The following is a 26,671-nucleotide window of genomic DNA, read 5'->3' on the forward strand; positions in this document are numbered from 1 at the left end:
GTGCTTGCTAGAGCAGGCAGAGAAGGGATTGGTGGTGAATGAGAGTGACTTGGCATAAAGCCATGGACAGATGTGGTAAGGCTGTGTCTGAGTGAATCAGGTGGGTGTTTTTATTTCTAGTAAAAGCAACATTTGAGGCCTGTAGTACCTTAACGACCAACAAATTTTCCAGGATATAAGCTTTTGAGAGTCAACCCTCACTTCGTCTGGTATCTGATGACGTGAGCTTTGACTCACAAAAGCATATACTCTGGAAAACTTTGTCGGTCTTTAAAGTGTTTCTGAGTAAGTCTTATTTAATAACTGGAAGGGAGATGTGGGCTAAGTTGAGGTCATCTGTAGGCCAAAGTTGGCCTACAGCCTTATCTATGCCCCACAACTAATTTTAGCTAATGAAGAAAGTAGTCCCGAGAAATTTAATTGACTCATACTAACTGGGAGGTTGGTTTTTGTAATCCATTCACACAATTGCGTCAGGCTTGCAGTAAACAACTTCCTCTTCCAAAGGCTGTCCTACATCAAGCTGAAACGATCATTGTAAAGAAGCTCAAGAAGATGGAGGATGAAGATGGCTATATGAGTATAGACCCAGCCAGAAGGGATGTGTACCTATCACCTCCACAGGAGACCAAAGGTATTGATTTGTGACTCTCTTAAATTTGTGTTCTTTTGATAAGCAGAGCATAGGGGGGAGATTAAAGAACAGTAGATGTAATTTTGAAGCAGCTTGAACTCATAATGAAACTTGGCATAGAGGACTTTTCTTAAAACATAGAGGGAAAATATGTTCCAAACAGAATCTGTGAGCGTAGGTCCAATGTCTTTCTGAGACAAGGTGGCCATCTCCTCCCTCACCCACAGATAGTGGCAGCGCTCCTTTTAGTCTTTCTGCTGAATGCAATGGGACTGAAATTTACCACGATGAATTTGGTCCATTGGTTTCAATGGGATAATCCAGTGTTCACTTTATCTGGATCAGTAAAAGATGGGGCCAAGATAAGCTGATCAGTAGTCCATGTTCTTCAGTGTGATTCTTTGATACAAAAAACCTGTTTATTAAAGTTCATTTTTGGTTTTGGTTTTGCAAAAGGTAATGTAAAAATATCCATTCCCCCTCGCTGTAGTATACCGGTTTTATTTTCTTATGTCCCTCCCATACTACACTTACTGATCTTATATACTAATAGCCAGGTGGCCCTGATCTATGGACACTTAAATTGGGAGACTGGAGCTATGAACAGACAAGGCAGATCTTCCTATACAGCGAAAAATGCTCTATCCTTACAGAAAAATCTGAAATCTAACAAAAATAAATTTGGGAGGTGGGAGGTTAAAAAAACCAAAATGATTAAAGGAGCACCTGTAACTTTAACCAAATGCCCTCAGTGGCTGTTGCTAGGCAACAATAACAGTTTAATTAGTATTCCAGGTTTGGTTTCTGCCAGGAAATTGTAAGGGAAGGGGGGAAAGCCTTCCAGGCCTGATTTGGCCTTTGAAGGAGGATTCTTTGGGGTTCAAATCACTCATTTTGCTGTGGAAGCTCACTAGGTGACTTTGATCCAGTCAGACACATTCAGCCTAACCTACTTCCTAGGTTGCTGTGAGGATAATATGGAAGTAAGAAGAAAGATATAAGCTGCTTTGGATCCCCACTGTGGAGAAAGGCAGTATAGAAATGAATTAAGAAATATAAATGAAGATGGGGGTGGGGGAAGAGAAAAGGTAAAATGTTTAGTGAGTTTGAAGGAGGGAGGACGTTGAGAAAGGTGAGCATATGGGGGCTGCCAGGAGGAGGGGAAAAGGAAATTGTGTGGAGAAGGAAATACAGGGGGAAATGAAGTACCCTTCACAAGTCCTTGCAGGTTCCCCACCATGCAACTGGGCTTGGCTCAGTCAGCACCACGCAATCAGCCTATAGGGAGGAGTTTGCTGGAGGGGGAAGGGGGAAAGGTGAAGACAGGGGCAGATGGTTGGAAAGGAAGCAGGAAAAGAAGGCTATAGGGGAAGGGAAGGGAAAGAGGACATGGAGGAGGAGGGGAAATGAGATGACCCTTATAAGTCCATGAGGGTCCTCCACTTGTAAAATGCAGTCAAAGGTTGCCAGCCCAGCAGGCAATCAAAGGAAGAGGTTTTTTGGGGTGGGAACCTATTTGTTCAGAATTCACAACATGAATTTCAGTGCAAACTGGAAGTGGCTCCTTGGGGTTGCACTCCAGATATATGTGCCCCAAATTAAAGTTTCAGGCACATGCTAAAATGTTACCATGACATCACTTCCAGGTTGCCCAGAAGTGATGTCATGACACTGAGGGGGTTCCAGTTTTCTCCATTTCCTTCTACCATCCTAACAAGTAGCATCGGTTGCTGGCAGGAGGTGTTGAAAGTCTGAGACCTGGTTGGCCTTGTACAATATGTTGCAATCTGTTTGCTACTTATTCCATAGCAAGTGACATTCAGTACAGGGCAAATGATTTGGATATAGGTCACAGGTTCAGTTCTTGGCCAGTGAAAGGCTCTCAGGTGGGCTCATGGCTGAATGTTAGAGCACCTGTTTCGCATGCAGAAAGTCCCAGGTTCAATTCCTGGCATCTCCATTTCAAAGGGTCAAATAGTAGGTGATGAGCTGAGAGATGCTGCCAGTCAGCATACATAAGATTGACTTTGCAAGGCCCGATAGTCTGACTCAGCATAAGACACATGCGTTTGTTTGCATTGCACAGAGGAATCACATATGCTGTCTCAACACTTTGATTCCAGCTTCTGTTTATGCTGCTTCCTGGCCCCCTCCCCAATTTGACTTACAAAGATCAAGGCACTCCTTCCTTGCTTTTTTCTAATTACTTACATGGCACAGCACTTTCTTAAGAACTTCAAATCTGCATACCAAATATAACAATCTCCATAATTTAATTTTCATAAACCACCCTTGGCATTTTATGTATTTATGTATTTACATTATGTATAGTCTGCTTTTCTCATTGGGACTCAAGGCAGATTACACAGAGTAAGTCAATACAATCAGCCAGATGGGACATCCAATAAAGAGTGGGACAGGGTTTGGTCTGTAGAAATTTGGAACCAACTAGAATCCGAAACAGAACTGAAGCAAAGCATTAAGTACTATCGTAACAGGATATACGATGCAAAAATTACATACTAGGATCCTACTTACAGCCGTAGACAGTACGAACTATACACACTCCCTACCCTTTTAGTCAAGTGTCTTTCAGAATCTTTTTGATAAGACACCCCCCCATTATCTGTAGAAAAGCCCTCTTGAATAATTCAGCTTTGTATAGTTTGTGGTGCGCGTGTGAATAGATCCAACTATTGGGACCAAAAGTGACACCTGCAGTCTGGCCATTTCCACATGCGCTTATAGGGATGGCCCACTCACAGAACACTGGCAGCTTCCCCCCAGGAATCCAGAAGTCTCTGTTTTCAAAACGTTTCGGGACTGTTTGGCTTCCGTTTTTTCGGCACCTTTTCTGGGTGCGCAGAAAATACATTCCCAGAAATGGTGCCAAAAAACCCTCCAGGGCCATTTCCACATGGCTTACCTTGTTCCAGAAAACAGCGAAATCTCACACGAAATCGCACGAGAAGATGCTGTTATCGTGTGAAATTGCGATTTTGGGCAAAATTTAGCTGTTTTCTGGAACAAGGCAAGCCGTGTGGAAACGGCCCAGAAGTCAAAGAGCACGCAACTGTTTTGTAAATGAAGATGTCTGGATTTCTGGGGGAAAGCTGCCAACGTTCTGTGAACGGGCCATCCCTATAAGGGCATGTGGAAATGGCCTCTGTCACCTGTGCACAAATCCTCAAAAGCCTCCTTAAAAGCAAAGGTCTGACTTTGTTTTTTGTTTTTTTTAAACTTGCAGATTGCAAGAGACAGCCAAGATACGCTTGGCCTTAGAAAAAAGTCACGGGAGGTGGGATCTGAATTGGGCTGTAGCACCAAGAAAGGAGGAATTCCCTTCTTCCCTCTCTGCATTTCCTAGACTGACAGTAAAATCCTAAGAAGAGTTATGCCCTTCCAAACCCACTGATTTCAATGGATTTAGATGAGCATCGAGGTCACTCAGACAGGCAGCAGCTCTCCAGGGTCCCAGGCAGACGTCTTCCACATCACCTGCTACCAGACCCTTTAACTGGAGATGCCAAGGACTGAACCTGCATGCCTAGCTGATGCTTTACGTCTGAGCCACAGCCTCTCCTTAAATTTGAATGGGATCCAGATAATAACTAGAAGCCAGTACTGTTCATGCTGCACTTTATGAAAATGCTGAAACATCCATTCCTTAGCTATTTCAAAACCCAAGCACAACTTCATTTAAAAGCCCTGAAGGCATGGAAGTCTGTTTCCCAGGGTGGATCTTACTTGCTAGATAGTTGTGTGTGTTTTCTATAAAACACTGCCGTTATTGGCTATATCTTTGACCTTTGCACTAGAAGACCCAATAGCAATTGCATACACAATGGCGAAGCTTTCCCAAGATTTCACCATCAACTTAAATCCCACAGATCTTCCCTCAAACCTTCTCTGGTGGAAAATCGGCCTCGGCGTTTCACTGGCAGGATTTGTCGCTCTGACTGTGGTTCTGATTGTGCTCAGTCTCTCAGGTAAACATTTTCTGCTCTTTTCCTTCTGTTTTGGGAGGACCTTTTTCATACAATGAGGATTTTTCACCCAATAAACACCAATTGCTATTCATCTGTTGACCACAAATTCATCTCATGGATTCAAGAGTCAGTTTAGCCAAATGGCAAAACTAAGAGATTATGCCATTTTCAGTTTTGTCTTATATCTTCCAGAGAATTTTTGTAAACAACTCATGGTTAAGCACAGAGATGTCGCAACTGAGGGTGAAAATACACATTACTAAGTATCATGGGATGCTCAAGTGCAGGATTGTATGCTTAGTCCTCAATTCATGTGCAGGCTGTTCTTGCTCGGTGCACGTGAATGCTGCTTTCACGGGAGCTCCCTTTGTGTGAAAGCATCTGCAAGTGATATTCCAGAGGGCAAAGCATGAATTCACTTGCCAATTTGCATTTCTTTAATGTGTGAGAAAGTGTCAAGATCTGTTTTTCAATGAATGGATGTGCAGGAAACTGGGATACTTTTAGCAGTTGAGGAGGAACTGATATCGCATGTGTGAATGTATTCGCATGGAGCAAATTGAAATGTGACTGTGTGAGTGAGTGCAGGGCTGGCGCGCCCATTGAGACCAGGTAGGCGGTGGCCTCAGGGTACAGGGTGCCAGAGGGGGTGCCGGAGGAGGCATGGGGGGCAGGAGCCCTCCTAGCCCTCCCGCCCTGCGCTGCCTCTGCCGCCAGCACACGCCCCCAGCCAGGTGCAGCAGCCACGGGCAGGCGTCTGCAGCGGTGCAGGGCAACCGAGCAGGAGTGCTCGGAGGTCACCTGTACGCTGTCCCAGCCGCCCGCCACAGTGATTGGGCCAGCGGCATGTGCACACCCATGATGACATCACACGTGACGTCATCATGCAGGCTGGTGTGTGTGTGCGTGGGCGCGCGTGTAGGGGCACCCAGCCCGCCGGCCAGCTGTGGACGCCAAAAACCCTGATGCCACTGCTGAGTGAGTGCATGGAAAGCAGGAGAGGACATGTGAAATAAAGTTCACTTGAGCATCCCTAGATCCTTAGTAATGTGTATTTTTACCCTGACTTATGGTGACTCCAGGAAGGAGTTTTCAGGGCAAGTGAGAAGCAGAGGTGGTTTACCATTGCCTTGCCTTACTCTGCAGAGCAGCTCCAGTCTTCCTCAGCGGTCTCCCATCCAACTAGGGCCAGCCCCAAGATCTCATGAGCTTGGGTCATACAATACTGCCCTTCCACCCACTATTACAATACTCTTTTTGCTGCTAGTTTTGTAACCCGTAATGTCTTCCTAGGTGTCCAGGATTCCTTGCAGATGGACTCGCATCCAGTGCTGTTCCCTGCACGTTTATGTGGCTCAAAAAACAGCAGTGTCCTACAAAGTCTCTATCAGCTCCCAAAATACAATTCATGCACATCAAATGAGGCCTCATGTGCAAGTGAGTGTGACTCTAAGTGTGCATTCAGAGGACAAGTCAATGTTGCCATGAAATCACAGTTGCGCTGATTCAAATATCAGCTGCACCAGATACAGTGACAGCCGCTACCTTAGTTGGCTTTAATAAAGGATTGGCAGCTATTAACCAGATAGGTCCTTCCAAAACAGAAGAAAAAGAGCAGAAAATGTCTGGTATACCTCAGAAGACTAGGCAGTCAAGAGCTGTTGCCATCAAGTTCTGCTTGAGAGTTTGCTCGATCTGCTTGCTCGGTCTGCAGAATGTTGGACTAGATAGTTTTTTTGGTCTCTTGCTTCCTGATAGCCTCATGACTCAATCATGAGAGCAGTTTTTCCTCCTCCATTGCAGGCTACATATCCTGGGTCAGTGGAGAAGAAAGAACGCAGACTGGCCTATGCTTCTGTGTTCTGCTGCTGAAAGGTCTGGGCCATAATATCTGGGGCAGAATATCAGTAGTCCGAGAACTGAAGCAGTGCTTCATGTCCTGCTGTTTGGTTTCTGTGGCAGTACTGGCTGTATAAATGTGAAGTCTCTAATAACCCTATTCTTGGGATTTGCCCCAAAGATGGGAAAGAGCCAGGGGCCTGTGGGAAAGTAATGTTTTTCTGCATTCCTGGGGCTGCCCCAAGTACACATTTATTTTCCTATCTTTTTGCCTGGTCTGCAGTTTTCATTGTCTATAGGGTGGGGGAGGTTGGAGGAGGTTACAATTGGATACAATGAGGATATTTGCAAAACGGAAATGGAATCCAAGTAGTCTGGCCTCTGGAAATTCTCACAGCTCAGGGAAGTGGGGAGAATGTAACACCGTTGATGGGGACATGTTGGTGTTTCAGATAATTCCCTGAACATTTAATAAAGTGTCAGAGCCAAACTACACAAGACGCCTGACACGTGTTCTTTGCATTTTGGGGCCCACAAGGTTCCCTGAGTAGTGTAGTCTTACAAAGAACAGCTGCTCGATATGATTCTCCAGTGGGAGAAGAGAGACAGGTGGGATTCTTTTTCTGTCTCTTGCAAAAAACCTTATTTTATTGCAAAGGAGAAAATTTCCCCCCTCCTTACTGCTCTTCTCCTCTGCAGAGAATCGCATCAGGGATTCCTTTTCTCTCTTGCAAAAAGCCACCCTGGATTTTCTACCTCCTATTACATTCCTCCCCCCCCCCCACACCTGAGCTGAGGCTTTTTGTAAGAGACAGAAAGAGAATCTCTCCCATCGCTCTTTCCCCAGCGCAGAAAATTGCAGGGAGTCTTACAGGACTTGATGTGCGCCCGGGCATTTGTGTAGTTTTCCTCTCAGTATTTAATTTTTTAAAACTTTCTCTCCAGGCTAAATTTTAAAACCATAATTTGGAGTCTCAGGTACAAATTTGTGACATTTCACCACCGTTTTAAAAAGATTGTGCCGCATTTATTTCTTGCTTTATTTTCTTCCTTTCCTCTTGCACAGGTGTTCCTTCTGAAATCTGCATAGAGATTCCAAAAAGCCCCCTGAGTGTTGTGGCAAACGAGACAGCCATAATTCCAATCAAAATTCAACTCCCAAAGCCTGATTGGGATTTCATTGAGGTTCTTTGGCACCATACCCAGGGAACACCAGAAGACTTAATTCTGAAATACAGCCTGAGGTCCTGCAGTCCGAAGAGCAAACCACAGCTGTGGTATAAGCGTGAATGCCACCTCTTTTTAGAGATTATGCCAGCCCACCGGTGGAAGATGTCAGCCATGATGAACGCTTGGTTAATCATCTGGAATATAGAGGCAAAACATGCTGGAAGATATCAAGTGACAGTCAAATCCAACAACATGAAAGAGGCATGTAGCTTTGTGGAACTGAAAGTGACAGAAGGTAAGAGAAGGAAATAAGGGCACTGAGTTTGCGCAGACCTAGACAGTATCATGTTCAGTGGAATCAAATAGTAAAGCTCTTTCTATACTTTACCAAGTCAGACTGTATGGTAGAAGCTGGGTGTTTGAATTTTCCGCTATTGCAGGGTTGTGGAAGGAACTCCTTGCATCCTTAGAATACAAGCATGTCAGGGAGATGGCTAGATTGAAACTTTCCCCCTGATGTTCTAGTTTTCTGTAACAAGGAAGTCTATGTGAGGGCATATTCAAATAAACCCTGAGTCATTTTCACACCCACAGGCAGGCACTATCAGAACTGTTGATTCGAATACAGCTACAGTTGAACTGAGGCTATTTATAGGAGTGAGCACCTTCAGCTGTGGCAGTGGCCTGGAGTCTGCAGGCACTCACAGCTGGACCTTGACCGGCATCTTACAAAGCTTTATTGTGGATCTAGATCTCCAGGTGGCCTGCGGTCATCAGAGACACACCAAGGAGTTAGTCATGCACTCAGTCTGAGCTGTGCTTCTTGCTTAGACTTTCTCCTCTGCCCACAGGGTTCTGGGGATGACTGTGGGGTCCTTGGCGATTGGCCACTCTCCTTCATGGAACTGTCTGCAATCCCAGGTTCTGGTGGTGGCTCCTGCTCCTCAGCCTCTTGGGCTTCCAATCCGGCAGTCACAGCTGGTTGCAAGTGCCCTGAGAGCCTCTGGGGGTCTGAGGGCTCAGGCACCTCAGGGTATGTCATGGTTTTGTCCTCTATGGGATCTGCCTCCAAGATGTCCTCATCCTTTGATGAGGAATCATCAGACCCAGTACCGACAAACTGGAGTGGACCCAACCATCCCAAGTTGTCTTCCTCCAACTGAAGGAGCCTTCATCCAACTTAAGTGACTCTTCCTCTAATGGAAAAGCCACTTAAGTTAAAGAAAGGCTCCTTAGATTGGAGGAAGGCTTCAAACTGGAGTGAAAAGGAAGGGTGGGGGTATATGGATTTAAATAAATAAACAGGTTTTGCTCAGTGGAGTGGTGGGATAGGGAGAGGATCCACCTCAGTAACCTTCCTACAGCCTGACATGGTATAGTCCCAAATATACTCTTAGAGGCAGGAAGTGGAGAAGCTAAGGAATCTCCTGAGAACCAGAAACCAATTGAAGGGCATGAGAATATCAGCAAGTGGTGTTGAATGTAATATGTTGGCACTACTTAGGCCTGTCCATCTAGCTGATGCAGTGCAGAGAATCTACCATGCAGTCCGTATTGGTGTGTGGACAGTTGTAATGCGAACAAGTGAAGTTTATTTCCACAAGTAAGCAACTTTACAGCACATATCAATGCCCTTGCATTCTCATCGTAAGGGAAGATTCAGGAGATATAGACAAGAATAAGATGTGTCTCAAGTGAATTTGGTCCTTCAGGAGCTATGGGGAAATTGATTCATAGTCCCTTTCCCCTAATGAGGCAAGCCTAGGGCAACCAGACCCATCAGCATTTCCAATTTCAAGGCAGAAATCCTTGCTCTAATATCTTGAATTCCCGTGTCCAAGCTTTTCCCCATTTCCCTGATCAGGCTCCTCTTCGTATAACTTTCATCAACAATATTGTTAGTTAAGAAAGAAAGTTGGATAGATCCAAGGAAGATTGTACTTTGGGAGACCAATTATAATAAATCTAGCAAAGTCAGACTCAAAGATCAAAGCAGAGCTCCTTGCAAAAACAGAGCTCACTGCAATTCAAGTTTGCTAAATTTGAGTTGATAGCTCAGAGATTAGATCTTGGGGACAATGTAAGATCTAAACAGGAGATGCCTGGGGTGTGAGTGTGTGCATGCGTTTTTCCTTTGTTCTTGGTAGTTATTTAATGGTTATTTTTGTCCTTTCCTTCCTGCTCCAGCAGCAAAGACATGAGAATGGATGGAGAGAACCAGATGGACGGAAGCAACAACGACTTCCTTTTCTTCAGTATCTTTTCTTTGGTATCTGTTCACAAAATTTAACCGAAGACAAGCATCTTCACAGAGCAGAGAAGAGAGAAGCGCCACAGTGGGAGAGTGACTGATGATCTTGAGTTGGACTTTGACATGGCAGCTGAGCTCAAGAAGAGCCATTCATCTCTCTCTCTCTCTCTCTCTCTCTCTCTCTCTCTCTCTCTCTCTCTCTTTGGATGGCTTCTTTTCAGTATGTTGCTGTTGTTACAATGTGAGGCCCCTCTAGAAAGGCAACACATGTAAGTTCCCAAAATAAAGCAACAATCTCTTCCCTTATCATCCTGAGCCTCAATTCGTTTCCTGCTTAAAATAACCCAGAAGTGATAAGAAATGACGGTATTTACTCAAAAGGAAGGTGGTCCTGAATGTACGACAAGCTCCTAAAAATGATATACACATTTTTTTTCTTTCTGGACATAACTGTAACTTTACAAGACAGCTACTCCACCTTTTGATGGCATATCAAGGGGGGTGGAATCTAGGCTTGCATTCGAGTAAAATTGTAGATGGCCAGGGTAAAACATGATAAACACTGTATAGGACTTGGGTTGAAGAGAGGCTCAAAATATACCCAATGATTTTGAACTGAGTACTTGAATGGACAGGGCTGCAGAAGTGGAAGAAACCAGCTCTCCTGGTTTCTTAGGGCTTGGAGCATGGTTTAGATACTCCTGTTGGCTAATATTGCCTGTATATGCAAAGAGAGAGATTAAAAAACGATGAACTGGAAAAAAACAGGCCTTTTAAAAGGTTTTGGAATGGCAAAATAACGTACAACTATATTGTTAAGAGTTATAATTTATTATTGCGTTATGTTTTTACAAATCTGTACGTTTTATTATTGTTCTTTCTTAATAAAAAGAAAAACATTCAACCGAGAGGCAAATGTTTATCTTCTGCAAAAACAACCCTTTGAAATCGACTCAGTTTTATCTGATGCTTGTCTGTCTGTCTGTCTGTCTGTCTACTAACCTACCTTGTGGCAGGACTTCCCTGGCATCAGGGCAGACACCTGGCATAACAAGCCATTGGGGACAGATGGACACTTTCATGATTGAAGTGCAGAGGCTGGATATGGAAGGACATCAGAAGCTAGAAAAAATAGTTGCCCAGATTTGGCTGCATACAGGTCACCCAGGCCTGGGCCACGCCTCCGGGGTTGTGGGAAGGGTTTGGAGGGAGGAGCCAGTAAGCGTTCTGTGCCCAAGAGATACGCAAGCCTGGCCACAATACATACCCGAGAAAGTCATGAAAACAAAGCCCAAAGGGAGTCGGGGCTGGAGTGACGGGGCCCTAAGGGGGAGTTGGAATGTGAGGAAGTGGATAGCAACTTCCTCTGCCAGGTTTAAGCCCCAGGACATGAAGCAACTCCCTGGGTAGCATTACTTTGTAACAGGGCTTTGGAAGGAAGTGAGTTGCCGTGTCTCAGTAATTCATTGAGCTCCCAGAGGACCCAACCAGATTGACCATGAACCACAAGTCAGTGCCCAGGTTGGGAAGGTGCCTCTGTAAAAAGAAGAAGACTGTTACATTGTCTCATTCTCAGGTTTTGGGAGCAGGGGGAACAATCAAAGAGTCAGAGAGAGAGAGACATCAGGGGTTTATCTATCTTTGCTTTCTACTAACCTGATACTATCCTTTGAAGTGCAGATTATATTATTAGGGATTTCCTCTTCCTTGTACCGCATGTTCCTCTCATTGCCCTCCTTCTCCATCTTGCTACCATGGATGCAGGACAGGCCATCCACCAGCATCTTTAGACTAGTTAGCTAGAAATATTTTTATCTCTAATCTTTCCTATCCTAGATAGAGTTCCAACAATAAATGGACTCTTGTTTCTTTTTAAAGCTTAACCAGGGCTCTGAATGTGAGTTTGTTTCTCTCCATGCACGAACTCAGCAATGCTGACTCTCACATACATGCATTCCTGCTTACTATGCAAATCTGCATAGTTTCAACATCATTATGTAAGGAGAAATGTTTTTTTGGTTTGGCAAAAATATAAAAAATATCTAGAAGAGAAAAGGCCCGTGTGGATTGTTCCGGCAGAGGTGATAAAACCACATACAGAGTACCAAGGCAAAGATTGGATAACTTATAAGGAACTATTGTTGATAGAAAGAGACACTGTTAAAATGAAGAAAGAAGAAGATTTATCTTTTAAATATGGATGGTTTCAATATCGACAAATTAAAGACTTATTTGAAGTAGACAGAAGGAAAGTAGGCTTTAGAAGTAGAAATTCAGAGTTAGAACTTTTGCTTGGAGAAGGAATAAAAATAATTTCTAAGTTTTATAAGTTATTGAAATGGTATACAGAAGATGAAGTGGTAAAGACACAAATGGTGAAATGGGCATTAAATTTTAATAAAGAAATCACAGTAGAGGCATGGGAGTACTTGTGGAAAAATACTATGAAAATATCTACATGTGTAAATTTTAAAGAGAGTGGATATAAGATGCTGTATAGATGGTATTTAGCACCGAAAAAATTAGCAAATATGAGTAATGCTATGTCAAATAAGTGTTGGAAATGTAAACAACATGAAGGCTCTTTTTATCATATGTGGTGGACTTGTGATAAGGCTAAACAATTCTGGTCTAAGATATATGCGGAAATGTTGATAATTATAAAAGGTAATTTGCCGAAAAACCCTGAGCTGTTTTTGTTAGGACTTAGCTTGGAAAAAATTAAATGTAATGGAAAGGACATTATTATATTATATGATGGTGGCAGCAAGATTATTATATGCGCAGTATTGGAAGAAAGCGGAGATTCCAGAGATCGAAGATTGGGTACAAAAACTGTTGTACATGGTGGAGATGGACAAGGTGACTAGAAAATTGAAAGACCAAAATTCAAATGAATTTTTAAAGGACTGGAAGAAATGTAAAGAATATCTGGAAAAGAAGTGGGATGTGAAGGGACAGTTATGGTCTTTGGATAATTACTGATGTCTATATGATAGTGGAATTAAAGTTTAGGTAGGAACTTTACCTTTAAGAAACGGGATTATTAGAAATATTAGAATAGATAAAATATGAAGAGATTTAAAAAGGTTTTAGTGCTGTTGGGGGTCAAGAGAGAAAGGGAGAGGGAGGGTGGGGAATATATGTTTTAATTAATTAATGTACGGTATAAAAGTTGTAGAGTGTTATAGGGAACTGATGTATGTATTAGATATATGTGTGTATTAACCTACCCAATTAAAAATTCTTAAAAAAAAAAACGATGCAAATCTGCTGACAGGTTATGAGCCCAGGAGTTATAGAAAGCTAGCAGAGTGATTAAAAAAGTACTTCACTAAGCATTGAGTTCTATCTGGCACCAGCAAGATCACTAAAAGAGAAAATCTATGGCTGGTGCAATTTAATTAACAAGTGGAGCAAGGCTGAAGGAAATGATACGAAAGGATGAACTCTTCAAATGCTGCTGCTTTGTGCAGTGACTCAACAAGTGCTGCCTTCCCAACTGGAGACAGGTTGAGTGCTGGGACCGCATGACATCTTCAACCACAAGGAAAATGGAATCTGCTGACGAAGCTGCAGCCTGGAAATTCTGGAGTCTGAAAAGAATATCTGGACCTTGTCCTCAAAGTTGAAGGTCTCTGGAAAGTAATAACTGACAATACTTCTCCAGATCCTAGTGAAAAGTTAGTGGGGGATTTACTGGATATGAAAGCAAGTTATTTCGTAATGGGATCACATTCAGATGACTCTCAAAAGCTCATACCCTGGAAATCTAGTTAGTACTTAGAGGTTGCCTGGTCCCCTGGGGCCCAATGTGAGGGATGGGGGGGGGTCGTTGGGAGTGAGCACAGAGGAAGAACTTTTTCAAATTACACCCCTAGGGGCCTTCCCTTCCTTGTCGTGCCAGTAATGACATTAGTCCCAGCATGACAAGGAAGAGTTCCAGAGTGCTCTCCTACATGCTCAAGAGCTCCTTGGCCCATTCCCTACATGTTCCCCCACTGGTCAAATGAGATGGGGGGCAGAGGTTGAGAGATGGGGGAATTCCCTGCTCCCGTCAGGGGACTGGTAACCCTGTATGGTGCTACTGGACCTGAATCTTGCTCTTCTACCATAGACCAACATGGCTATCTGGAATGGCATATCCTGGAAATCTAGTTGGTCTTTAAGGTGCTACTGGACCTGAATCAATGTCAGTCCAGGACATCCTTTCACAAAAGATCAGAGGCTGAAAGGCAAAATGCTTTAAGTAGATTAAATGAAGAGAATCTCTCTGTTGAATTCACCCATAAGGTGTGTGTGGGTAGGAGCTCTAGCGCTTTGGCTGAAAACAGACAAACCAAGAAGGGAGATCAGATTACAATGGAGAACATTCTCGAAGAGTCTTTGTGCCAAAATAGTAAAGAGTCCAGTAGCACCTTTAAGACTAACCAACTTTACTGTAGCATAAGCTTTCAAGAACCACAGTTCTCTTCATCAGATGCACAGTTCTCTTCGACAGAGTTTTATGCCAAAACTCATACAAACAAATTCAATGCTACCATTGTGGAAACTTTAACCACAAGATGGCATAATATACTAAAAAACCTACCAGTAATTCCATAAACAGATCTGCAAACCATGCAGAAAGATCAGACAAGAGAAGAGGTCAAAAAAGAAATTTCTTTTACCACAAGTTACCATGTCTTGCATACAAATGAACATAATTTCATATGGGACTTAGGAGCTGCAGATCATGCGGCAAATTATAAATCTTTCTTTATTGAATTGGAAAAAAGGGAACTATACAAACTGCAGATGGAAAATTATGTGGCATACATCAGAATGGGATTGGTATTTTGAATTGTAAACTGCCTGGTGGAAAGGCGCACAAACTGCTTCTAAAGGCTGTACTGTTTGCAGCCAGCTTAAAATCCTGTATGGTATCCCAGGCAAAATTAGATTTGCAAGGCTATGAATTTAACTGTAAAAATTGAGTGTGTACAATTTCACTAAATGGAGGGGGTTCATGCTGTTGCTACCCTGCACAAAGGCCTCTACAATTTAGATGAAAGCAATACAGATGCTGGCCATTTTCACACTGCTTACCGGCTATGGAACATTGTGCTGAGCTCCTGGAACAACGACGTCTTCCTCGTGCAATTTCACGTGAGAACTTTCTCACGCAAAATAATGCCAGGAGTCACTCCAGGAGCTTGGCGTGATGTTCTGTGGCCAGTAAGCAGTGTGAAAACAGCCACTGACTATGGAGAATTGAAAACCAGACAATCCACCAGTGAGCACACTTTCTTTTATGGAGGAGGAATTATAAGTTGGTCTAGCAAGAAGTAAGACACACTTGCACAATCTACCACTGAAGATGGATCTCTCTCTGCTGGACTATAGAATGTCTACTTGGACTGCTATCAAAGTTGAATGGACATTCCGTCACCAATACAGATCTGTGAAGACAACCAAAGCTGCACATCAAGGTATCACAGGAAGAAGACATCAATAGGCACACCTACACATTGACATCAGGTATCACCTGGTGAAAAAGTTGCGAGAAAAAGGCATTGTGAAAGTGAACTACTGTCCAGCACAAGAGATGGTTGCAGACGCTCTCACCAAGCCAATCCCAAGAGTTTGCTTTCAAGATCTATGACAGAAGATGAATCTTGTGGGCTGATCCAAGTGGCATCAACGTGTAAAAATGTGTCTTGAATAAATGTGTCCTGAATAAAAAATGTTTTTCCTGTTTGCCTCTCCTAGAAGAATTCACACAATATGAATTCAAGAAATTGCTGTAGATTTATACAGAAATCTGCTATTCTTGCTGTGGTTAACTTGAAATTCAGGTTTTGAGTGATTACTGATTGCAGCAGCATGCAAAGTTTCTATATAGGAAATGGTGACACTGGTAACCTAGATTACAGTGATGATTACAATATGTACATAATAAGGCAACCCAACAGTTAAAAGCAAAAACAGGAAATTAAACACAGTTCAGACACCTAAATGGCTCTAGAAGCCTCAGTTTCACAAGATCCAGGCCTTAATTTGATAAGACTCAACAGGATTGAAATAAATCCTCACACCAATAAGGGGTTTTTAGCTTTCTCCATAGCTTGAATCAGTCATCCAGCTTGTAAATTAATAACCTGTCAGGACCTACTTTCCAGCTCATTTATCCTCTCCCTGCATTGAGCTTGCTGTAGAGGTCCCATGAACTTAATGGCAAACATGTTTGGAAGGCAAACGTACTATGTTTGACAGGTGTGATCACATGTGAGGTGAGCAGCAAATGTCCTCACCTCACCTCTGTTGTAGTCAGACAGCCACCATAGAATTCTATGGTAATGTAGCAGTCATGATGGTGGAGTTTCATTTCCTGGGCACTTTTGCATCTAAATGCATGCTGTTGGTGGACAATCTCCCAGCAATTCACTTCTTTTCTGTTTGCCAGCTGATCGGTGGAGGGAGGCAGCCTAGCAAACTGGATGTGTATGGGTGATAACTAGAGATGGGCACGAACCGAAATACGAACCAAAATTAAGCACGAACCAGGCCAGTTCATCGTTTGGGAACCAGTGGTTCGTCAGATCCCATTTCTGATGAACCGTCACAAACTTTAGGCTGGTTCATTTAGTTCGTTTTTTGGTTTGTCACTGCAGACAGCCTGGTGTCAATCAATCAGTTTCCTACGCAACATGGGATGGACTTCCTCCAGACCTTCCGCTGGCCCAGAAGTGATGATTTTCTGACCTGGAGATGACGTTTTCACGAACCAAACAAACCAGTTTGCAAACCAGGGGCAGGTTCGTGAAAGTTTGTGTGTCGTGGTTCGAGAATTTTGATGAACCACGAACCGAACGGTTCAGGTTTTTTCCAGTTCATGCCCATCTCTAGTGATAACACACATCTCTGAAATACTGCCAATTGCATCAAACTGTATGTTTGCATATGCAAAAAGTAACCCAACAATCAGGCATTAGCGGCTTGCAATCTGCTGAACTATCTGATGAAAAATTGGCTCCCTGTGAACAAAACTTGAGCCAAACTCGCCTGTGTTCAAACATCTCTCTTTGCTTCTACAGTAAAACAGCAGTCATTGAGCTATAGCATTATGCAGAAGCTTGCTGAGATTGCACTTTACACTTAGGATTTCTAATAGTGATTTCCAGAAGGACCCCCAATGTATTGATGATGAGATTATGAAGATAGGAAACTTGTTACTTGGAAATCTACAGGTATGATTTTTGACTCAGTGTAAACAGAATTATTGCAAGGTATTGCCAACAGCTGGGATGCTGTTCAATCTCCCGCACTTCATTTCATACTGCATAAGCATTGCTCAAATACACCGAATCATTGTGTCTGTTCACAATTACTAATTTGTACAAGCAATGTGGTAGCTGCAGCTCCTCCCACCTATTGCATTCTCAGTCCTATTATTTATCTAGACAGGATACATGAGAGGTGAGAATTCGTGGGGAAATATTCCAAGTGTCCTCAGGACAGCCAATAGCAGAGCACCACTGGTAACCCTGCTCTGAACTTATGAGTAAACTTGTCCAGTGGTTCCAATGGATGAGGACTTCTATTAATGGGGAGGTTGGTTCTGTAATTCCTTTTCCATGATTGCATCAGTCTGGCACTTCAAGAAACTATCAGTTCCTCTTCCAAAGGCTGTCTTACTTCAAGTTGAATCCATCACTGTGAATGAGCTCTGTAAAAAGATGGAGGATGCAGATGGTTATATGTCTTTAGACCTAACAAGAAGGGACTATGCAGATGCGTACTCATCACCCAAGGAGAAAAAAGGTAGGGTCTTAAAATTCTCCATGTGTCCATTTTTAAAAACAGAACAATCGTAACCACTGAGGAGAAGGAGGTGGTTTTGTGGTTTGTGTTTTAAAGTATAGACATGATTTCGACGGAGCTTGACTTCTTAGTGAAACTTGTCCCTATGACTGCTTTTTTTCTTGCTATGACAACCCCCTCTCTCTGTACCTTATTTTTGTCTCAAACAACTTAAATGGCACTACAGGCATTTTAAAATTAAAAAATAACTAAATATTTTGTTTAACACAGAGGGGAAAGGTCTGGTGAAATTGGGAGTTGAAAATTTCTGAATTAACTCAATGTAGATAACTCTGAGGTAAAATCACTACAAGCATAGACTTTATTTCTTATGTTTCAGACTAATAATGTTTCTTAATCTCTTCACAGTTGTTTAAATCTTTATGTCGAGAGTCTTTTGTTCCAATGTATTCCTAATCACTCTAGTACACTTCCTTTACTCTTTTGGTTTTAAGAAGGCTAGTACCCTCTTTCCAGTACCCAAACCCCTTCTCTTCAAACACTAGTGCTCCTCTTCAGTTTTTAACTGAATCTTAAGATCTCCAAAGGCAATTTCTAACCACACCAGATTAGGGATCTCTTCACTTTTCAGAGCTGACTCCCTGTTTGACTGGGTTTCTGGGGAAATTCTCCTCTCACTATAAGATTTATCCGCTTTCTTTGGCCCGAATGGGAGTTTTGCCTACTTCCCAGACTTCCTTGCCAACTGTCCCCGTTCTCCTGTCTGTGTTAAACTACTCTCAGTCAAGGCTGAATTTCAAAACTGTCAGTGTCCGACTCCTCTCAGGTAGGGCTGAAATTAGACTCCATTCTCCCCAGCATTTAGTTCAGATGTCTCTCTCTCTGTTCAGCTCATGATACCCATCAGATTCCTTGGCGTAGCCTCTCGCTCAAGGCTCACTATTTCTGTGAAGAAATAACCCTTAACAGTCTTTCAGCTGTTTGTACAGCACTTCTAAGCTTTTAAAAGCTGCAGCCCATAACACTTGCATGAAAATCTGAACAGATATTATACATTCATATGTGGGCGTATGTTTTCAACATCTTTCTGAGATGCTGTTGATGTATCTTGACCTATGCAATGGGCCCAGTCTGAACGCAATGGAACTGAAATTAGCCATGACTAAACTTGTTCCAAATGGCCACAGGAAGATTTAGTCATAACAAACTTTTATCTAGATCGAGGCAGATGCGCTTTTCTTCAAACGATGTGCCCAGGAGAGGGAAACTTACCACTGATTTTTCTATAGTAGCTACCATCACCCTGGGCTGTGGCTTAGCGCCTGAACATCTACTGGGCATGCACAAAGTCCCAGGTTCAAACCCTGGCATCTTCAGTTAGAAGGATCAAGTAATCGATGATGTCAAAGACCCAAGACCCATGAGAGTGGCTTTCAGTCTGAGTAGATTGTATTACCCTTGATGGATCAGTGGTCTGATTCAGTATGAGACAGCTGCATGTGTACATGTATGTGAGAAAGTGAGGGGGGGCATTGCCTTTTCATACTGACTCCCTGAAGCATGCAGGCTGTATTTCCTTATGTGCCTCCTGTATTCCATCACCTACCAAAACCATTCTATCAGACAAAACAAAGGATAATGAAATAAAGAAACAAAACAGATGTTTGGAAAATATATGAGTTAGGGATGCAGTGAACATCCATACGTGAAGATGATTGCTAATTATTGTATATATCCTAGTATGCTCTCAAGAGGCTCAACACTGTGAGGCAACCATAACAACTCCTATAAAACTGTTTTTTAAAAATCATGTTTGATCTGCTGTATTTGTCAATTGTTCAAGTGAGCAGCATGAAAAGGGGCCATCAAAAATCAAGTGTATCAGCAACTCATAAATCAATTACGGCCGTTTGCAAAAACCTCCTGGATGTTTGCAATAGGGCCAAATTGTACTTTGCACTGAGGAACCGTGATCAAACCTCCTAATACGTATAAGCAGCTGGAGTGTTTTTTTAATAGGGTGGGGCCACAATGCGGGGAAATGGGGAATTTAATTCTTTCCCTTGTGATGCTTCGCCAACTGAAACTGCCCCCAAACCCAGACGGGTGGAGGAGGGGTGACAACTGGCACTTTTTGTTTGCCTGCCTTTTTCCCTTGCAGAATCTATTAGTAGCAAGAAATTTTAGTAAGGGATCAGATGGTTAAGCCATAGGTTCCCAAAATGACATGTGGTTTGCCCCTAAGAGGCAACAGATTTCAAAAATCTATTCAGAAGGGCCTCCATACAAATGTATACATACAGGGCTTATTTCGAGGGGGAACGCACAAGAGCACAGTTCCAGTAGTTCCCCAAAGAGGTCACATGTCAGGTGGCCCCACCCACCTGACACGTGGCCATTTTGAGCCTGTTTCGGCCCGGATTGGGGCCAAAACAGCCCAGATCGGTCCTCTGATGGATCACTCTCCCACTCAGCAATGGCCCAATCCTGACCATTTTGGGCCCCTTTTTGGCCATTTTCAGCCCCTTTTTGCCATTTGGGCCCAATTTCGGCCCTGATTGGCCAGGATTGGGTCCAAAACAGCCAGAATAGGTGATGTCAGGGGTGTGTGGCATATGCAAATCAGTTATGCTAATGACACATTTCCAGTGATGGCAAGGGGCATGGCATATGCTAATGAGTTATGCTAATGTGTGTAAAGAAAAAATGTTTAAGAGTATAGGAAGCCCTTTTGAGAGCTAGGTTGGAGGCTTCCTTGGCTGGAGAAATTCCCTCCCCCCTTTTGGAGAGGCTTTTCACTTTTGCTAGCAGTAAGTTATGTATGCTCTGTCCTTGAGTCAAGATAAGCTGTTCTTACTAGCTAATTGGTAATTAACTTCACACCTGTAGTTTGGGGTCGTGTGCCAAGAGCTGCAGACCTTCCACACGTCCCTTTGCGTACTTGTCAGGTGATGTGGTCAGGTTGGGAGCGGGTGTGGTTAGGCCTGCCTCACTTTGGTTCCAGCTTGAACCAATATAAACCGGCTGTTAACCAACATGGAGAAGCTTATGTTGAGTGTCTACCTTAGACCTCTGCCTATGCTCTTTTGCTTTGTTTCTGGGTCTATTTGTTGAGAAGGACTGAAGCTCCATCTTTTGCCTTGCTGTTTTGTGGGACTTTTGCTTGCTACAACTGAGAAACCAACTTGCTTTGCCTCCTAAGAATTTACTGTGGTATGTAGAGCTTACTGCTGTAGGTTTTTGTTTGTTTGTACTCACTTTTTGTCTCGTGTGTGATAACCCTGCACCTGGAATTAATAAACCTTTATATTTTTATCTTGTGTGGGTTATTAAGACTCTGAAGCCTGGGGACTTCCGGTTTGGGATTCATGGAGGTCTAACGCAGCTCCATTTGCGGAGCTGACCGGACTGCCGTTTTAACCGGCCGGCGGGGTGAAAATAGCCCGCGGCCGACTGCTCTCAGGCGGAGAGCAGGCAAAGAACGCTCAAGACCCTAGGGTGAGTTAGATCTCGGACGAGGGGGGGCTCTACACAACGGGTCCCCTCTCGATCCTTGAGGTCCCACCTTGCGACGGGTCGGCTACAATCTCTGCGGCAGTTTTGGGGCCAATTCGGCTGGCATAAGACCTACATACCCAAGCTTCGATTGGGGGAAGAAGCTGAGAGGAGAACTTAAAATCGAAACAGCGATTACAACCCGAGAAAAGTGAAGAGAAGGTAAAGATCATTATCTTCCGATACGGGACAGATTGACAAAAACAGAGAGGAAAAAAAGTAGATTTTTAAACTGCAACAGACTAGTGAAAAGGAGGGGAAGACTCGGCAGGAGTTGTATTTGAAAAGAGACTAAGTTTAAAGAAGTTATTAAAGAAAACGGACTATTGTTTTGAATACCTGTGGCTTTGGAGCTGTGAGAAAAAGACACCATCGCGAGATCTGCTGTGGGAAGGCGGGAGACAGGAAGTGCGTAATAACAATAGAGTGGCTGGAGAGAAGCGGCCCTTGCAGGAGGGCAGGAAGAAGGGAATCGCCATCTTTGAAAGGGGAAGGGTCGCGGCTTCAGCGGAAAAGGAAGTAGGCCATCTTGGATTACAAAATTATAGAGAAACCATAGAGAAAAGACGCCCGACATTTTGGACTCTTTAAAATTTAATTTTTGCAAGAAGACCGGGACATTTAAAATAAAAAGACTTTAAATTTTACGCCACGGAGTTAAGGAAGAGAGCGGACTCGTGGGAGCGAGCTAAAGCAAGCCCCACGATGTCAAAAAAAGAGTGGCAATCGGCAATAGAAAACCTGGACAAAAAACTTTTAGATGTGATTAAAGAACTTAAGGACACGAGGACTTCCTGTTTGGGATCCATGGAGGTCTAACGCAGCTCCACTTGCGGAGCTGACCGGACTGCCGTTTTAACCGGCCGGCGGGGTGAAAATAGCCCGCGGCCGACTGCTCTCAGGCGGGGAGCAGGCAAAGAACGCTCAAGACCCTAGGGTGAGCTAGATCTCGGACGAGGGGGGGCTTTACACAACGAGTCTCCCCCCGATCCTTGAGGTCCCACCTTGCGACGGGTCGGCTATAATCTCTGCGGCAGTTTTGGGGCCAATTCGGCTGGCATAAGACCTACATACCCAAGCATCGATTGGGGGAAGAAGCTGAGAGGAGAACTTAAAATCGAAACAGCGATTACAACCCGAGAAAAGTGAAGAGAAGGTAAAGATCATTATCTTCTGAGACGGGACAGATTGATAAAAACAGAGAGGAAAAAAAGTAGATTTTTAAACTGCAACAGACTAGTGAAAAGGAGGGGAAGACTCGGCAGGAATCGAATTTAAAAAGAGACTAAGTTTAAAGAAGTTATTAAAGAAATGGGACTATTGTTTTGAATACCTGTGGCTTTGGAGCTGTGAGAAAAAGACACCATCGCGAGATCTGCTGTGGGAAGACGGGAGACAGGAAGTGCGTAATAACAATAGAGTGGCTGGAGAGAAGCGGCCCTTGCTGGAGGGCAGGAAGTAGGGAATCGCCATTTTTGAAAGGGGAAGGGTCGCGGCTTCAGCGGAAGAGGAAGTAGGCCATCTTGGATTACAAAATCATAGAGAAACCATAGAGAAAAGACGCCCGTCATTTTGGACTCTTTAAAACTTAATTTCTATAAGAAGACCGGGACATTTAAAATAGAAAAACGTTAAATTTTACGCCACGGAGTTAAGGAAGAGAGCGGATTCGTGGGAGCGAGCTAAAGCAAGCCCCACGATGTCAAAAAAAGAGTGGCAATCGGCAATAGAAAACCTGGATAAAAACCTGGACAAAAAACTTTTAGATATGATTAAAGAACTTAAGGACACGAAATTGGAGCTGATAAAAGAGGTTAAAGAGGTTACACAGACAGTAAAATCGGAGCTGTCAGAAGTGAAAAAAGGTATGGAAACAATACGAAATGAATTACAAGGAACGCAGCAGAGAGTTAAAACAGTAGAAGACGCGATGGAGAATTTAGCAGACACGCAACAAACAGAGATGAGATTGGTGAAGGGGAGAATGTCAGTTGCAGAAACTAAATATATGGAGAAGCAGCTACGTTTTCGTGGCTTGCCAGAAGTGGAAGGAAAGTCAGCGCAAGAACAGATGACTGAGGTGTTGGCTGAGTACCTGGGGAAGGAGGAGGAGGAAGTTGTGGCTATCCTAGATGTGGCATACCGTGTGAATTCGAGAATAGCAACCCAGAGGAAACTACCAAGAGATGTGATTGTGCAGTTTACAACACGAAATATGAAAGAGAGGATTGTGACAAAACAGTTTCAAGATCCATTGGAGATTGATGGCAAGACGATTATTATAATGAAGGAACTGCCCAGATCAGTGTTACTGGACCGGAAAAAATATAAAGTGCTAATTCAGATTTTGAAGGACATGAAAATCAGGTACAGATGGGAGTTACCGGAAGGAGTGTCCTTTGAGTTTGGAGGGGCCAAAAAACGCATCAGATCTGAGCGAGAGATGGAGCGATTTATTAAGGACAATGAAAAAGACTTACCAACAAGATCATGAGTATGGAGTGTAAAGTATTATCTTGGAATGTAAATGGACTAAACTCACCGAATAAGAGGAAAAATACTTTTCACTGGCTACTAAAACAAAAATGTGACATTGTTTGTTTGCAAGAGACCCATATCAGAAAGCAGGATGTAAAATATTTAAAATCTGGAAAATTGGGCAAAGAATATGTAGCGGCCTCCAACAAGAAAAAAAGAGGAGTGGTGTTGTACATAAAAGAGGAGCTACAGCCAAAATTTGTTATGAGAGATGTGGAAGCTAGATTTGTAGCAGTGGAATGTATTTGGAATTTAAAGAGAGTGTTGGTAGTCGGACTTTATGCACCTAACGGTGCAAAAGAAAGCTTCTTTGAGGATTTAAGGAAGCATTTAGACGATCTTGCATACGACCAGATAATTCTTGCTGGAGACTTCAATGGAGTGACAGACTTGGAACTAGACAAAAAGACTACAACGGCACAAAAGAAAAGAGGACTATTACCAAAGCTTTTTTTTGAGTTGATTCAACAAGAGACTCTTGAAGATGTATGGAGGAGAGAATATCCTAAAAGCAGACAGTTTACCTTTTATTCTGCAAGGCATTCTACATTATCAAGAATTGATATGATCTGGGCCTCAAAAGACTTAGCATTATGGACTAAGGAGGTAGAAATAATGCCTATGGTAGGCTCAGATCACAACCCAATTATGTGGAAATTTGGAAAAAAGAGAAAAAGGAAAGCATGGAGAATAAATGAGGACTTGTTACAGGAAAGAGAGAATATGGAAATACTGAGAAGAGAGACAAAGTTTTTTATACAATACAACGTGAATAAAGAAGTACCAACCAATAAAGTTTGGGATGCTTACAAGGCGGTTGTAAGGGGCATACTAATGGACTTAAATGGTAGAGCAAGAAAGAAGAAAGAGGAGAAAAGACAAGAGATTGAGGAGAAAATAAAAGCCAAAGAAATACAGCTAAAAAAGAGACCAGGGAAAAAGAAGGTATACCAGGAAATTAAAATACTTCAAGAACAGCTAACAGCAATGAGCAATAAAGAATTGGAGTGGAATCTCAAAAGACTGAATCAAAAAGCGTTTGAGGGTGCTAATAAACCTGGGAAGTACCTGGCATGGCAATTGAAGAAGAAAAGGGAAAAGAAGATAATAAATAAAATTTGCGAAGATAACAAAACGTATTTGGAGCAGGCTACCATTAGTAGAGCCTTTTATAAATTTTACGCTAAGCTGTATAATAAAAAAGAAGTAAACAAAGAATCAATAGCGTCATATTTGGAGAAAACCAAACTTCCAGAAATCTCGGAAGCTTGGAGAAATAAGTTGAATAGTGAAGTAACTGACGAGGAAATAAGTAAGGCAATACAATCTGCAAATCTAGGAAAGGCGCCAGGGCCAGATGGACTTACGGCTAAATTCTATAAGACAATGGCTAATGAACTGGCACCATTCCTAAAAGAGGTGATGAATGGGGTTTTAAGGGATCAAAGGATTCCAGAAACTTGGAGTGAAGCGAATATATCATTGATCCCAAAAGAGGGCCAAGACCTGACTAATGTGAAAAATTATAGACCTATATCGCTACTCAACAATGACTACAAAATTTTTGCGAAGATATTGGCGGAGAGATTGAAGGGGTGGCTCTCGGAAGTCATAGAGGAGGAACAAGCAGGCTTTTTGCCAGACAGACAAATAAGAGACAACTTAAGGACAGTGATCAATGCTATTGAATATTATGACAAGCGTTGTGACAAAGAGGTTGGTTTCTTCTTTGTTGACGCTGAAAAAGCGTTTGACAATTTAAACTGGGACTTTATGTTTGCCACTATGGAAAAGCTACAATTGGGAGAAAGATTCATCAGAGCAATTAAGGAAATTTATAGAGACCAGACTGCAGCAATTGTGGTGAATGATGAATTGACCAAGAAATTGACGATAAGTAAAGGAACAAGACAAGGTTGCCCGTTATCTCCATTGTTGTTCATTTTAGTATTGGAGATTCTGATGATACAAATACGTCAAGATGATGAAATTCGTGGAATAAAAATAAAGGACTATTCATACAAGGTCAGAGCATTTGCGGATGACATAATGTTAATTGTAGAGGACCCATTGGAGAACATGCCAAGAGTGATAGATAAGATCAAGGAGTTTGGAGACTTGGCAGGTTTCTTCATTAACAAAAAGAAATCAAAGATATTATGCAAAAATATGACTAAGCAGAAACAACAATTGTTAATGGAAACAACGGATTGTGAAGTAACAAGTAAAGTGAAATATTTGGGAGTCGAATTAACTGCAAAGAACATAGATCTATTCAAAAACAATTATGAAAAACTATGGACTCAGATAGAGAGAGACTTGATTAAATGGAATAGATTGAATTTGTCATGGTTGGGCAGGATTGCAGCAGTTAAGATGAATGTGTTACCAAGAGTAATGTTTTTGCTACAGACAATACCAATCATCAGAGACTCCAAACAATTTGAAAAATGGCAGAGGAAAATATCAGATTTTGTTTGGGCAGGCAAGAAGCCTCGAGTGAAAGTGAAAGTTTTACAAGATGCAAAGGAAAGAGGCGGAATGCAACTGCCCAATCTGAGACTTTATCATGATGCAATCTGCCTAGTTTGGTTGAAAGAATGGATGACATTAAAGAACAAGAAACTATTAGCCCTAGAGGGATATAAAAAAATATTTGGATGGCACGCATATTTATGGCATGACAAAGTAAAGGTCAACTCGATGTTCCTGCATCACTTTGTTCGGAGAAGTCTATACATAATCTGGAAGAAGTACAGAATTTATCTACAAGAAGGAACCCCTTTGTGGGTGGTTCCATATGAGGTGATAGACCCGAGAGCTGTTGATAATGAACAACAATGTTTAACGTATAAAGAAATAACTAAAACTGAAGCATCCAAACTTAGAATA

General features: G+C 42.6%; 1 protein-coding gene across 2 annotated transcripts; it reads left to right on the plus strand.

Moving 5' to 3' along the window:
- Window positions 1-540: 540 nt before the first annotated feature.
- On the plus strand, window positions 541-10,791 carry LOC129329015 (uncharacterized). 2 transcript variants are annotated; one of them, XM_054978397.1, is made up of 5 exons: window positions 541-634; window positions 4,525-4,623; window positions 5,917-6,060; window positions 7,529-7,927; window positions 9,820-10,791. In XM_054978397.1, exons 1-5 carry the CDS (start codon window positions 556-558, stop codon window positions 9,831-9,833), a joined length of 735 nt encoding a protein of 244 aa, XP_054834372.1. In that variant the 5' UTR covers window positions 541-555; the 3' UTR covers window positions 9,834-10,791. The 2 variants fall into 2 exon arrangements, with proteins under 2 accessions (XP_054834372.1, XP_054834374.1); XM_054978399.1 differs by having other exon boundaries at window positions 9,823-10,791.
- The last annotated feature ends 15,880 nt before the right edge of the window (window positions 10,792-26,671 follow it).

The sequence above is a fragment of the Eublepharis macularius genome, chromosome 4 (genome assembly GCF_028583425.1).
Source record: "Eublepharis macularius isolate TG4126 chromosome 4, MPM_Emac_v1.0, whole genome shotgun sequence".
NCBI lineage: Eukaryota > Metazoa > Chordata > Lepidosauria > Squamata > Eublepharidae > Eublepharis > Eublepharis macularius.

Bases quoted from the DNA above. Each gene is read 5' to 3' on its own strand.
- LOC129329015 (XM_054978397.1), top strand. From the start codon at position 556: ATGGAGGATGAAGATGGCTATATGAGTATAGACCCAGCCAGAAGGGAT. The intron at 635-4,524 runs GTATTGATTTGT...TAAATCCCACAG, and splicing joins ACCTCCACAGGAGACCAAAG to ATCTTCCCTCAAACCTTCTC. The intron at 4,624-5,916 runs GTAAACATTTTC...ATGTCTTCCTAG, and splicing joins GATTGTGCTCAGTCTCTCAG to GTGTCCAGGATTCCTTGCAG.